At 49.1% G+C, this 15,333-nt stretch overlaps 1 protein-coding gene across 1 annotated transcript in view; it reads right to left on the bottom strand.

Annotated features, from left to right (window-relative positions):
* Window positions 1–14,015, bottom strand: part of LOC102852702 (chromosome unknown open reading frame, human C6orf132) — a 38,942-nt gene extending 24,927 nt beyond the window's left edge. Inside the window, exons 1-2 of the mRNA XM_006881992.1 lie at window positions 13,880–14,015; window positions 212–318 (exon numbers count right to left, since the gene is read on the bottom strand). Coding sequence (XP_006882054.1) covers window positions 212–318; window positions 13,880–14,015 — 243 coding nt within the window. The remainder of the gene's footprint in view (window positions 1–211; window positions 319–13,879) is intronic.
* Window positions 14,016–15,333: the final 1,318 nt, after the last annotated feature.

Below are 15,333 nucleotides of genomic sequence, written 5' to 3'. Positions count from 1 at the left end.
AGAGCTGACATTACCAGTCCTAGCTTTCCTGCTGAGGGTCGCCGCCCTGCCTCCTCCCAGCAGCTGTTCTGGGTTGGTACCAGGAATGAATAGAGGAGGAAGCTGATCTCCACCAGGCCAGGGAAGGTAAGTCGGCCTCCTCCTCCTCCTCCACAGCTGCATGTGTCCCCGCCTAGAACACACTGAGAGCCCAGAACAGAGCCATACTCACCAGCGGTAGGAAGGTCAGCAGAGGGCGGACTCTAGGCCGAGGTTTCAGGGTGGCTATTCCACATTCACTCACGCTGTCAAACCGGTTGTCTCCATAATAGATTCCATCTAGAGGAGCAAGCAAGGGAGATCATGAGTTGAGGGCCAAGGGTGTCTGGGCCAGCTAACTTTGCTCTGCAGCTCCCCATTGAGGGAAGCCAGGCCCTGTGGCGGCCCCTGGTCAGCCCAGCTAAGTGTCTCATCAGGTCATCCTCTGGATGGAGAGTGTGTTGATGGGAGACTGGACTATGAGGACTCGGTGGGTGGGTGGGTTCCTGGGGCTTTCAGACCCCAGAGGCCAAATTCTGGGCCTTCCTCCCCACAGAACGAAATGCAGTCTCTCCTTTTGAGGCCCTGAGAGTTTTGCCACAAGCCACATTTAAAGTCTATCTCTGAGAGAAGGAGGGAAGCATGTCTGATTTTCTCCCAACTGTTTGAATCTGGAACAAGCAGCACCAATAAGGTCACCTGCTACCCATAATGGCCAGGGCTCCAATATCGTAACCTACTGCTGTCATGGTGCCTGATTTGCAGTGACCCTATTGGACTGCCCCTTAAGGTTTTCAAGGCAGCAGACCATCTCGTTTCTCCCTCAGAGCAGTTGATGGATTCAAATAGCTGTCTTTTCAGTTAGAGCTCAATACTTAACCCACTGTGTCACCAGGATGAGACGCCTCATATTTGCAATTTCCCCACCCCTGAAATGGCCAGAAGTCGAGGAACGTAGAAAGGACAGGATATAATAGTAGTGAATGGGATGTAGTAGCAGATATCCCAGCTCTGTCATGGCTTGGCCTCTCAGGACCTCAGTGTCTTCATCTGTACAATGGAGCTGATGATATGCTAACCTCATGGGACTGCTGTTAAGGAGTAAGAGTGACTGGCACAAAGTAAGTGTTCAATCAATGCAGTCCCTTCTCCTGTGGGACAATGGCAGAAGAATCAGCTTTTTAGCCTCTTCCTTATTTTTTAATTAAATGATTTTTTAATACAATATATATATATATATTTTACAGCATATTCTTTCCATTTAATTTTCCCCTATTCATTCATGGTTGCACATTTTCCTCCCTGCCTACCCCTCCCCCTCAGTTCATTTTTCTCTTTGAATAGAAAAAAATTTTCTTTGTTACACAACCCCCCTCAAGTCCACAATCCACTTTACTATGCATTTCTTTTTCTGTAATCTTGTCATGAAGATAATACCTAATCCTATATTCCTTTTAAACAGTTCTTTCCCTCATCTGTTTCAATGCAGTATATATTATTTATCCCCTTTTTTCTTAGGTTCCTTCCAATCCTGATGTCAGTACCTTTTTACAACAAAGGCAATATGCAGTATTTGTCCTTTTGTGACTGAGATATTTCACTCAGCATAATGTCCTCCAGGGTCACCCATTTTGTTTAACATTTCATGAGTTCCTTGTTTTTCAATGCAGCATAGTATTCCATTGTATTAATATACCTCAGCTTCTCTATCCATTTGTTTGTTGATGGGCACTTGGGTTGTTTCCAACTCTTTGCTACTGTGAACAAAGCCTCAATAAACATGGGTGTGCATATATCTGCTTGGGTAGCAGTTATGGTTTCTTTAGGGTATATTCCCAGTTGAATCATCTTCTTTCTCTAGTTCCCAGGTGGTACAAATGGCTAAGCAGTTACCTACTAAATGAAATGTCAACAGTTCTAAACCACCCAGGAATGCCTTGGAAGAAAGGCCTGGCAACGTAGTTCTGAAAGAGCACTGACCCTTTACTCTGAAACACATGAGGTCACAGTGAGTTAGCCAACTTGGAGGCAACTGGTCCTGGGACTTCCTCTAGTCCCCTTCACAAGGCAGGCACGACCGTAGGCCTCATGATGGCCATGTGCAAGGAGGACTTCCATCCACTTAATAGAGTGTGAGGGACTCTCTTCTTTTATAACCAGCAAGGAAAGAGAAAAGTCGGTAGCCCATTAACTAGACAAACAGCAAAACTAAATGTAATTATGGTTCCCTTTTGCATGGGACTTTGGGAAAAGAGCAAGAGAATGGGCTCATCAGGGAGCTCCCAGGGATCAGCTCATATTCCCTCTGGGCTCCTACACCTATCGTTACAGGCTTGTGTTTGAGAATCTCAGCTAAGATTTCCACTGGAGACTAGGGAACCCCACTTGTGGGAGTCAGAGTACTACAAAGGTAGAAGGTGGTCTGGGAGCAGAATTTCAAATTCTCATGGAATCCAGACTTTCTGAAGCCATTAAGGCCAAGTGGTGCCCCTCCCAAAGCTATACCCCAAGGAAATCTTTCAATCTTGAACAGAGATTTTGTTACCAGAAGTCACCTTACAGTCAAATATGAACCCGCCCACTGGCATCAAGTCCATTCAAATTCATATAGAACCTTTGTGGGTTTTCCAAACCTACAAATCTTCCCAAGAGAAGATCTTTCTCCCTCAGAACAGCTGGCGGATTTGAACTGTTAACCTTTGGAGTAGCAGCTTAATATATAACTCAATATGCCACTAAAGAATCATCTCTGTGATCAAATTGACAACAGTAAGTTGGAAGGGTTGATGTGAAACTTAGGGGGTTAATAAGTTTGTGTAAATGTTCAGATAGCTGGGAAAAGATTGTACGAAGGCAGCACAATTGAACAAACAAATAATCTCACTGAATTGTACACATCGACACACTGCTGGAGTGGTACTATGTTCACACACAATAGCAAGTTCTCTGTGTGCCCCTCCAGTCCCCTGGAAATGTCAGTTCCTAGCACTGTCCTGCCCTGTGCACTCTGGGCAAACCTGATGCCCTGGTCCTGGCTGCCAACTGGCCCAAGGCTGGAAACCACAAGATTGGAGGGATAAGAGGGGGGCTCCATAGGAGTGCAGATGTGGCCCAATCAGAAACCACAAAAGTAGAGATCACTGAACCTCTCTACCAGCCGCGACTGCAGCCCAGCTGACTCTTTCCTGCTTCCAAGAGTCTGTATGTGGGCGCTGCAATCTCTGGGACATTCTTAAGATAGTGCTGTGTGGAAGCCAAAGTCCTAGATAGCCTGGCCTTCTGTGGGACTGGGGGTGGGGAGGGTGAGGACCAACACACAGAATGTGGGAGCACCAGTGCCTGGTTAGATAAAAACCCCGCTGCTGGTGAATAGATTGCAACTCTCAGCAACCCTGCAGGACAGGGTAGAACTGATGCATAAAGTTTTCAAAGTTGGAAATCTTTACAAGAAACTAATGTGGTGTGTTCAGTTTCATGGAGCTGGAACTGACTCAGCGGGAACTGACTCAGCCTCCACCGGGTTTTCAGAGGCTGTGAATTGAGAGGAGATTGTCAGTCTTTCTCCCATGAAGCAGCTGGTAGATTTGAACTGAAAGACTGCCCAAGTTTTACTCCTGAAGTTTAAACCTTTTGGTCACCAGCATACGCTTTAACCCCTGCACCCTACCAGGGCCCCTTTCTGGTCTGCTATTTTCTCTGATTAGTGCATTTCCTCTCCACACAGGTGTTGAGATGTAAGTGGCCTCCTTTGTACAGTTAAGATATCACGAGTTAGTTATTAATGAGAACGGCTACTACGTGCCTAGGAACTTAGAAGTGTCATGGAGTAGGAAGTGACTCACAGCTGACCCTCCTGCAAGTTTCCTGAGGCTGTAAATCACACTGGAGGAGACCGCTCATCTTTCTCAAAAGCATCGAATAGTTGCAGGGGCACCACTTTTGCATGCTCCCTGAGGTAGTTACAAATTCTTTTTTTAAAACAACAACCGAAAAAACCAAAACACCCCAACAGACAAAACCAACCACCCAGATTCACTACTGTCAGGTTGACTCATCCATATTGACTCTATAGGGAAAAAACCAGAACTTCCCTATAGGATTTCCTGGGAATCATCTGTAGGAAATGTCACTATAAACCCAAAGGCAGAACCTCTCTGGTGATCCAGATCCACCAGTGGCTCTGAGGAGGAAAGAGGAATAATCTCCTCGTGGGTGATTGAGAGCCTCTGAAAACCCGCTGGAGGGCCTGTGAGGAGCTGGTCCCACCTCTACCGCAGTGAGGTTTGGGTTGGAATCTTTACAGCAGCAGAGGGCCAACTCCTTCTCTCACGGATTCCAACCACACACTTGTTGGGTAGCAGCCCAGTGTTAAATCCACCGTGCCACCATGGCTCCTTCTTACGCACTAGCAATTGATTTCTTTTCTGAAACAATCGGCTATCTGATTGGTACTGTCTGTATCCTCATTTTACAGATGAGGAAACAGAGGCACCAGAAGGTAAGAGAAATTGTCTGTAGCCTCATAGTGGTGGAGCCAGACTCTGAATCACTGGAGGAACTGACAAAGGAAGGGCTTCAATCCATTTACTGAGAAAAAAGAAAATTAACGTTCAGGTGGAAGTCCAAGGTCACCTGGCAAGTTGAGCTCCACATCAACCTCTCTTCCCTTTCCACAGGCAGCTGCTTCTTCACTCATTCCTATTGTACAGATGGGAAAACTGAGATCAAGGGCTGAGGTGGGGGGGCCCTAATTAATTAAACAAGCCTTCACTGAGCTCCTGCTGTATGTAAACAACAAAGAAGAGCTTGGTTCTCTGATGTGTCCCTGTTGTTGTTAGGTGCCACTGAGTCAAGTACAACTCAGTGGACCCCATGAACAAAAAGATTTGAACCCTGTCCTATCCTCACCATCCCTGACAAACTGCAGACCATTGCTGCAGTCACTGTGTCAGTTCATCTCCTTGAGGGTCTTCTCTTTCTCTGACCTACTATCTTTCCAAGCATGACGGCCCTTTCCAAGAAATACCTCGTGCTAACATGCCCAAAGCATTAGAAGGGGCGGGAGAGGGGGTGGAAGGGGTGGAGGGATAAGATTGAAAACTATATTCAGTAAAACTCCAATTTTATGAAATAAATTACACACACATATGCCCAAAAGCCCACAACACAATGCTAACAAATGGTCTGAAAAAAGACAACAGTTTTATTTTGTTCCTATTATGAACACATTTTCCAATCAGCCAGTCCCTGGATTAGATAAAGGAATACTGTTCCTAAGTCTGCTTTAAGTTGAATTTGTGTGTAATTTAGCACAGGTAATTACAGTTCATCTCTAATATCAGTTAATCAAATGTTTGTCTTAGTAGATAGTATATATTTCTATGTGTGGGGAGCTAATGGCTCAGTGGTAAGGAGTTGTGCTGACAACCCAAAGGGCAGGCAGTTCAAATCCACCAGCTGCACCACGGGACAAAGATGAGCAATCCCCTCCCTAGTGATCCACAGTCTCTGAAAACCCGCTGGAGGCTCAGCTATAATCAGTTCTGACTCAATGGCAATGAATTGAGGTTTCCCCATATGCATAAAAAAATTAAACACTTCTAAATACATGAGAGCATCTTGAACATAATCATACAGTAATTATAATCATGTTAAAATGTACATCAAAAAGTAGCACCCTTACCAGGGTTGGTTTATAATTGTCACCACAAGATGTATATGCATTTGTAACCCAGGCATTACCTGTTCAAGGTACATATTGCCTCTGCACTCTGAAGAGGTGGCTAGAAGATTTGCCCGCTCAAGATATGACAGAACATTTGCCCTCCCAATCAGGAGCAAGACGCGTCTTGTCCACCCTGAAACTTGGAAACTGCCTCTGTGCCTGCCTTTTTATCAGGTCTCTCTCCTGGGTGGTGCAAATAGCAGACTCAGCTGCTAACTGCAGGGTCTAAGATTCAAGCCTCCCTAGAGACATCACAGAAGAAAATCTTGGCAATTTGCTGCTGAAAATTCACAGCCATGGGAATCCCTCAGGGGCACAGTTCCACTCTGACACACGAGGATTGGATAGGAAGCTGGTTTGGGAGTTACTGCTAGAGTTTCAGAAGTTTGGTATTTGCTGCTTGTGTGTAAGTAGGAGGGAGTGGATCATCCATGTGGGATTCAGAAGACAGGAAAGAGGAGGGAGCTCCCTTCCACAGAGATGCTCCCCCAAAAGGGCCACCTGCAGCAATTCTAGTAGTAGCCAGGAAGTCTGGTGTGTGAAACCCAGGAGCAGGACGGTGTGAGATTTGGGCTATGGCTATAGAGCCAGGCTGAGCTTGGGTTTTAGTTCTTACTCCACAATATTATTAAGAGCAGGGCCTAGGGCACATCATTAGATCTCGCTGAGGCTCTTTCTCCATCCGTGTGGGCGACGAAACCAACTGCGTGGGTTGGCATGAGGCGAGCTAGATGTGCTGAGTATGCAAAAGGTTAGCACAGCACCTTACAGATAATTCAAGCTCGAGCATTGGGAGGACTGGTTATTGTTATCACCATCATCCTCTCCTGCTCTACTTCACCTCACCAGAGGTTCAGGCTCTGGGTTTGAATCGGGTCATGCCCTTGCACATGATGGCCAACATATCTGTAAACATCAGGCAACCGACCGCCACAAGGGGACAGAGGACTCTGTTCCCTTTCCAGGAAGAATATGAATCCTGATGCTTGGGGCTGGCCCCAAACCTCGAACTAAGGACTAGAGTAGGAAGGGCTACTTCAAGGTTAGAGTGTGCTGCCTCCAGGCACAGGGCTCTGGGTCTCTCCCTAGACAGGCCAGCCTGGTTCTCTTTGCCTGGGGCGGGGTGTGTGTGTGTAATAGTGTATGTTGGGAAGTTGCGGGGGTGAGGGGTGACAGAGCCAGCTTTGGGGAAGCTAGAGGCTGGACTCAAGATATCACCTCACTCCTAGCCTTTGTCTTCTCCCCTTTTCAAGGAAGCATATGTCTTACTAGATGTCTGTATTTCTCTCATAGACTTTAGGGCTTAGGAAAGTCTTAGGAAAAGTCTTTAGGGCTTAGGAAAGAGGCAGATAAAATTATCTGCTTCCTCCAGGGCCAAAGCTGTGCCTGAGTTCATGGAGAGGGATGTCAAAAAACTCAAAAAAGCTCCCCAAATCGACTTAATTCCAATGGGACCCCCAGCGGCCTCACACATGCAGAGCAGAGCTGCTCAAGAGGGTTTTCAAGGCTATGATTTTTCGGCAGCAGATTGCCAGGCCTGTCTGCTGAGTCACCTGGAGGATGGTTCAAACTGTCAACCTTTCAGCTAGTCTAACTGCTTAACCGTGGGTACCACCAGGAACTCCCCTCTAAGCCCTAGAGGTCCAGACTAGAGAGAAAATGAATAAAGCTGAAATGTCTAACATCTATTAAATACTACTAAACCTCAGGCCCTAATAGTTTTTACATTTTGCCCTCAGGATAATCCTTTAGGGAGCTACTCTAACCAGTCCCATTTTGCTGATGAGAAAACTGAGGCTAAGAGAAGTACCCTACACTACAAAGTTCTGTAGGCTGGTGCGCAAAAAGGATAAGGACGTAAATGCAGAACATCTAACTAGAAGGGGAGCAAGGAACTGACCTAGGGACTCAGTGCAATGTCTCTTCCCTTGAACTCTTTGTTTTTCAGCAATAGATTGCCAAGTCTTCCTAGTTGCCTCTGGGTAGACTCAAAAGTCCAACCTTTGGGTTGGCAGCCAAGCAACCTAGGAATCAGATCTGGGTTTTCACCCTGGGTACTGCCTAAGGCTTCATTTCCTCTCCTGTAGAGTGAGGATGACAATTCCTCCTTTGCGGGGGAGCCTCCCAGGAGAGGGAGGGAAACTAGCAGGACTGAGGGAAGGCTGGGGTGATGCTTTGCCCCAACCCCGAAACGCTGGGAAATCACGATATTCCAAGACCCCACTGTCTCAAGGGCTTAGGAAGGAGTTTGTTGGCTTAGCCCAGAGTAGCTCAGAACCCAAACCCAGACACCCCAACACCATCACCCTCTTGATGTGGGGTATTCTCAGCCACTAGGGGAGCCTGCTTTTCAGAGAAGCAGCAGAGGGGGAGGCCTGTGTGAATATTACCCACAAATGGCGTTAATGAGGCCCTTCCTTGCTAATTAACAGGTCCTCATACATGACAAGAACCTGTAAAGGCCAGTCTGTCCCAGCAAGCCCCAGCAAGCCTGACCTGAGTAACAGAGAGAGAGGCCTTTGTCCAAGGGCAGAGGGACACTGACTGCTGGGCTGGGGGAGGGGCACAATGACGGGGCAACGAAACCACAGAGCAGAGGAGGGCACAGAAGAGGAGGGGGAGAGACTGGGTTTAGTGCACAGGACCTCCTTAATGGGGACCCAAAGGGGAAGAGCACAGCGCTAGGACTTAAGATTCTGGACCACAGACAGGCTGAGTGGGCCTCTCTCAGGACTTTGGTAGAAATGCAGTGTCTGCCTCTTCCAAACCTTGCACCTCAGAATCAGGCTCACCAAGGTGACTGGATGCACTTCAACATTTGCACCGCTCTGAGTCATTTCACCTGACAGCCTTTGGAGAGAGCCTGCTGCCTCAGCTGAGAAAACATGAGCAGGAACAAGGCATGGGAGCTGACGGAAATACTACTGTCACTATTATTATGACTGTGAAAGAACTGGCCCCTCAGAGTTGGCATCCAAGGGTCAAGAAAGGGTCTGGGGTTCTGGAGTCAAACCGAGACAAGAGAAGCTTATGTAACATGGTTCGGGCAGGTGGGGTATGTGTGTGTGCAGAACTGCCGGCAAACCACAGCACACCTCAGGGGTAGAAGAGTAAACAAGAGTCTCCTTCACACCCTGACAAAGGCCCGGTCAGCTTTGGGTCTGCTGTTGCCAGCCCTGCCCTGCCTGGGAAATTGTGCTGAACTCTGGGCGCTGAGAGACAACACCACTAGGGGAATAGGGACCCCAGAACCAGCAGTCATACCAGCTAACTCTGGGGTTCTGCTCATAAACTGGCCATACTCTCTATACATTTATTTAGGGTGACAAATATTAAGGAGTCCCAGTGGTGTGCTGTATAATGTCAGGGTGCTAATCAAAAGGCTGATGGTTCAAATCCACCAGTCGATCCACAGGGAAAAAGACAAGCAGTCTCTGCCCCCCAAAGAGACATACAGCTTTGGAGATGAATTTGACTTGATCAAAGTGGATAGTAGTAGGTTAAGCGTTGGACCGTCAGCCGAAAGGCCAACAGTTTGAACTTATCAGCTGCTTTGTGGGAGAAATGTGGGCTGTCTCCTTCCATTATGACTTACAGCCTGGGCAGCAGGTGGAGGGGAAGGTCACCTGGAAGACAGTGAGTGGTGAGCCCTGCAAGGATCACCCTGAAAAATTCACTGTCATCCAGTTGGTTTTAGTGAAAAAGGTTTCTTTTAAGGCAGTAAGTAAGACAGGCAAAGCTAGCAGAAGGTGGGCCATGTAAGAGTTAAAATGCAAAAGAGGGAAGAGGGGAGGGGAAGGACCCCTGGAGAGACAAGGGGTGAGACCTCCTACAGCATTCTGTCAGTAGGAAAGAGAGCTTGAGAGCCCAAGGAGCCTTAAAGAACAGACCAGGTCCCCCCGGAGAAGGAAATCCCAGTATCCTTACATCTTCCAGTTCAAGAGTCATGTGGGAACCCTGTGCCCCAGTCTAGGGATGCTGACTTTGTGCGCGCTTGGGGTGGGGCCCAGGAATTTGGGTAATTGGGTGTCCTAGCTGTGGTTTACATTTTGGAGGGATAGGACAGGAATCTCTTGGAGAACAGGGTGCCCCACTGCTGGGGTGAGGTGGGATGGGGGTGGATAAAAGACCTTGGCTCAATTAAACCCAGAGGTAGACTGTCCAGAGTGGCTGGCAGCTCTACCTCTTATCTTGGGATTTGCAAAGATCCACATAGTCTCTGCTTTACTTTCCCAGGCATTTAGAGAAAATTGTGTGGCACCTCAAGACGCTGGGTTGGGCTAGGGGGAAGGGAGAGGCTTTAATTAGGATTTTGATTGCATTAAGTGAAGCCTGCCTAATAGTTACTGGAATACATGTGGAGAGACTTCTTTAAAGAAAACTTTACTTGTCCCCACCTTCATGTGACTGTTTGCATTTTACCCGCCGCTGCCAGCCTGCCCTTGTGCAGAGCACATATTTACAGGGCTGCAGCCCCAGAGCAATGAGTTACTCATTAATTCCCTCACACACCCCTACATTGATTTCCCCCTCCATCCCAATGCCTCTACGCCAAGAGCCAGATACTGCTTGTAACAGCCCAGACTCCAGGAGATAGTCACAGGCTTGAGCGGCTGACAGAACTCCAGCTCCAACAAACTTTGAGACCCAAGACAGCCTCAGTTTCTCTCCAGTCGACAATGTCAGAAGAACGGATGTAGGCAGGGGCAGGAACCTATGAGAGCTGAAATGCCCTCAGTAACAAATCGCGCTTTGGAGCAGGGTGGACAAACTTCCCCTGCACTGGGTCAGATGAAATACTTTCAGCTTTGGAGGATAGAAGGAAAATTGATGCCTTTGAGCTGTGGTACTGGAGAAGAGTATTGAGGGTACCATGGACTGCTAGGAAAACAAACAGATTCATCCTGGAAAGGGTTAAACCGGGCGATTCCTTGGAGGCAAGGATTCTGAGGCTCCTTTGGACATGCTGTAAGGAGGGACTGGTCCTTGGAGAGGCACATCATGCTTGGGAGGGTGGAGGGACAGTGCAGGAGGGTGGATTGATTCAGTGACTGGGGTAATCGGGATGGGCCTGTCGGAGACTGAGATTGGCACAGGACAGAGCAGAGTTTAGGGCTGTTGTACATAGGGTCGCTATGAGTCGCGACTGATGGCACATAACAATTCTGAGCCACATGGTCTCTGTTGCATATGTTGCAAAGACTCAGCTCTGCAGCATGAAAGCAGCTGTAGGCATGCGTGGCTAAGGGGCATAGCTGATTGTGTTATCATAAAACTTGATTTATAAAACAGGTCATGAGCTGAATTTGACCTGGGGCCATCGTTTGTCAGTCCTCACTTTACTCCTCTAAAGTCCTGTTGTTGTGGTTAGGTGTGGTCTCTACCTCTCTGTGACCCCTTGTGAAACAGAATGAAACCCTCCCTACCCCATGAGGTGCCACCCTCACAGTCTCCACTGTACTTTAGCCTGGAGTTAGTCACTGCATCCTGCAAGCAGTCTAAACACCATTTCCATTTCACAGAAGGAAAAAATCTGAGGCCTGAGAGTGACTAGCTCCTACACTGTTGACGCCAAACCAGAACTGACTTTGCTGTCCATCACAGCCTCCTGCCTCGGACCATCTGTCCTTCCAGTCCAAGTTTGTCCTGGTTACCTTCAACCTGGGGAGCCATCCTGACAGGTGCACATGCTCCGTTTCCAGCCCTCTATGTGCTGGGTGACCCAGACTGACTCAGCTGGAGCCCCAGCCCTGGCCTGGAGAAACAGGAACTGCCCCTGGGCTCCAGCGTTGGCTGGTAAAGGCAGCTGGCTGGGGTGACAGGCTGTCATACCCATACTTCCCCCAACAGAGGTATTTCCAAGATTTCCTCTTGAGGGAAGAAGCAGGGGAAGGGTGTTCCGAAGGCAGAAGCCCCTCGAGACAAATTCACCCTTGGATGTCTGTCCTTTCTTCACAGTCAGTTCTGAGAACTGGCTGAGTGTGTGACATCTCGTGGGTGACTGCTGGGTTCAAATATTGGTTTCTGTCTCACGGAAGAACTTGTCAGAGGTGACAACGATGTTTTAAACCACTGGATTGTAGTAATGTTACACAACTCCAGGAATCCATTTAAAATCACTGAACTGTATACTTTAAAACCTCCTGGCTCTGCCGTTTAAAGCTGAATGATCTTGGGTATGTGACTTATCCTGTCCTGGTGCTTCAATCTCCTCACCTGTCAAATAGGAATGATAATAATAGCTCCTGCTTCACAGGCTGGATGAGAGGATCAGATGAATCAACAGCACAAAGACTTGAGAAGAGTGCTTTGCACCCACTAGTGTTTATGACACAATGTCTTTATTCACGCAAGCAGAACAGTTCCAGCCTCACTGCAGTATACATGGTGGCCCAGTGGGGTAAGAAGCTGCCTGGAAATCCTGAAGGTACGCAGTTTGACTCCACCAGCTCTCTGTGGGAGCAGGATGGGCAATCTCCTCCCATGCAGTTAGCTTACCTCTGAAAACCCTCTGGAGGGTCAGCTATGGGTTTGTTCCCAATCTGTGACACACTAAAACAACAACAACAACCAGTTCCAAGGTGGAAAGTAAGAGAAAGAAGACCCTCAACAATATGGATTGACACAGTAACAGGGGGCTCGAACACATCAGAGAGGGTCAAGATGGCACAGGGTAGGGCAAGGTTCAGATCTGTTGATCACGGGGTCACTATGAGTTATAATTGACTCGACAGCACCTAACAACAATAACAACCACCAAACCCTGGCATTTTGCTGGTCTCTGGGAGTTTCGCTGCTAAGCCAAAGGCCTCTTCTGTTGTTTGAATCAACCAGCCACTCCTTGAAGAGAAAGAAGGGCACTCTCCTCCCAGGTGATTTACATGCAGCTTCGGGAACCTGGTTCAGGTGCAGACTTCCCGTGACCTGACTGACTGACCCGAGCCTTCCAGGTGCACATGGCAAGCCCACGTTTGCTCTCCTAGAAAAGCCTCTCTCAGTTTCAATGCACTTTCCACTCAGTTCATCCATTTTCTTGGTCCCTTATGCACTTAAACATCTTTTACAGCTAAGGCTCAGAAAGAATTATAGGCACCTGGTTAGTTCTGTTCACTACCCACTGGTCTGAGATCCTTGGAGAGCGAGGAGGCTACCTCGTTCACCCTTGTTCATCCTTGCTAGGGTGTCTTCTATCCTGACCATGGAGCCTGGGTGCTGAAGTGACTCCAGCAGGGAGGACAGGGGACAAAGAGTAAATGAGGAGCATGTGCTAATAGGGAGGCAGATTAACACAGTGATGGGACCTTCCATGGGAGCACAAGACCACTCTCCAGTGTCCAGAGCCCCAGGTCATACACAAGAATGGAATTCTTGTCCCCTGTCTCCCTGGTTCTCCAGGGATGACAGAGTCTCCGCCTCAAAGCCATGTGTTTTCAGATGTCTCTATTGATATCTCCGCTCCGACTCAAGAGCCAATGGCTTCCATTGCCCCAATTCTAGCTCCTCACATAGGTCCCAGGTTGGCCCAGCAAGAGCCTGAAACCTCCAGAAGTGACCTGGTGTAAAGAGTAGGCTGGTATTCTGTACAAGTAGCTGCTGCTATCCCCTAGTGCTCCCCCATACTGAACCAAACGTGCGGGCACAAGGCGAGCAATCCCCTGTACGGCTGCCGAAACCGCCCTGGGGAGACCCGAGGCCAAGAGCCTGGGACTGGGGAGAACAGAGAAAGCGCAATGGATGGGGGACGCCAAGCCTTTCCACCACCCGAGCTCTGACTCAGAGGGCTGACCGAGGGGCGAGAAACGCCGTAAATCTCGAGACACAAACACAAATATAAACTCCACTAAAGAGGGAAAACCAACACCCCGGAAGAGGCACCGGGGATCAGATCACCGGCAAAGTCGCCCCGCGTCGCTCAGGGCAGGGTCCCCGCCTCGCGCGCGCACTCGCGCGCCTCTCCCCGCTGCCCTGTCCCAGGGCGGGCGCGTCTCCTCCCTTCCCGGCAGCTCCGCTCGGCCGGCCCGCAGGTCCCGACGTGTCCCCTCGCCCGCTCCCAGCCGCGCGTTGGAGCCCCCGAGTGGGGCGGCCTTCCGGGCGCAGGGACTCCCGAGGAGCACCCCCCTCTTGCGGCGCACTTACCAAAATTTCGGCTCGCTTCCGGCGCCTCTTGGGTGAAAATCCAAGGCGGGTTGGTGGCGTAAAGCGAGGTGTTGGAGGAGTTGGCATGCTTCTTCCCGAAGAGTCTGCTGAAGGTGCCCGTCTGGCTTTTTTTCATGCTGCCGCAGGCCGCGCGCAGACCAAGGAAGGACCCTGCCCTCCTTGCCCTGCCTTGCTCGGGACTGAACTCCGCACGCTCTCCACAGGGTACTCTACCGAGTCATGTCCCCCGCGTCCTTCCTGCCCGCACACCGAGAGACAGGTGCTGCGGGCGCCGCTGCTCGCCTCGAAATGCGAGCTACCTGGACAGGTAAGAGGCTGCCTCTGAGCCCTGGCCCCGCCCCACGGCCGTCACCACAGCAGCCGCCCCATCGCCCAACTCCCCGGGCTGCATTCCTTCCTGCCTCCTTTTACAACAGGCCATTGTTGGCAGGGCCTGGTGGGCTGGGGACCTCGCCCAGCCCACGCCCTGCCTGCAAGACGTGCCACCCCCTTCCTCTAGGCCCCTCTTCCGGGCTCTTCTCCACCCTTCTTCTCTTCTGGGAGTGGAAGAAAGCAGGTAAGTTCCCTACTTCTAAGGGCAGTTCATAGCTAGGTCAACCTGTGGACTTTGGAAATAACACAAGTGTCCCACACTAGGGATATGGCAGGCTACAGCCAGCACGTGGAAGTTTCATGTTGCTGTTGTTAGGTGTCCTCTAATAGGTCCACCTGAATACAACAGCACAAAACACAGCGGGTGCCCATCCTCGCAATCTTGACCACGTTTTAAGTGCGTTGTTGTAGCCACTGCGTCAATCTATTGTTGAGGGTCTTTCTCTTTTTCACTGTTTACTAAACATGATGTCTTTCTCCACCACCAGTCCCTCCTGATAACAGTGTCCAAAGTACATGAGACAAAAATGACATCATCCTCATTTCTAAAGCGCATTCAGGCTGTACTTCTTCCGAAACCAATTTGTTTATTTTTCTGGCAGTCAAGAGTAATAGTACGTATTCTTTACCAAAACCAAAATTCTAAAGCTTTCCTTGGTCTTTCCTTCATGGTCCAGTTTTTGTGCATATAAGGTGACTGGGAGCTTGGTGACCTTGTGGTAAGAGGCTGCACTGCAATCTCAAAAGCACAGGGTTCAAATCCATCAGATGCTCTGTAGAAGAAGGATGGGCAGTCTCCTCCCGTGAGGTTAACTGCCTCTGAAGTCAGGTTAACTCTGCTATGGAGTCAGCTATGGGTCAGATTTGGCTCAGCAGCACACAAACACCACCTAAGGTGACTGAAAAGATCATGGATTGGGCTAGGAGTACCTTAATCCTCAAAATACTTTCTTTGATTTTTCCCCCCAAAACAAACAAGCCTAAAGAAACCAGGACTGCCACCCAAGCAGATATATGCACACCCATGTTTTTAACTGCATTGTTCACAATAGCAAAGGGTT

Source organism: Elephantulus edwardii, unplaced genomic scaffold (genome assembly GCF_000299155.1).
Source record: "Elephantulus edwardii isolate Elephantulus edwardi_28Jun2011 unplaced genomic scaffold, EleEdw1.0 scaffold00017, whole genome shotgun sequence".
Classification (NCBI taxonomy): domain Eukaryota; kingdom Metazoa; phylum Chordata; class Mammalia; order Macroscelidea; family Macroscelididae; genus Elephantulus; species Elephantulus edwardii.
The sequence above is the reverse complement of the archived record's forward strand: the minus strand, read 5'-3'. Positions and strand labels throughout refer to the sequence as shown.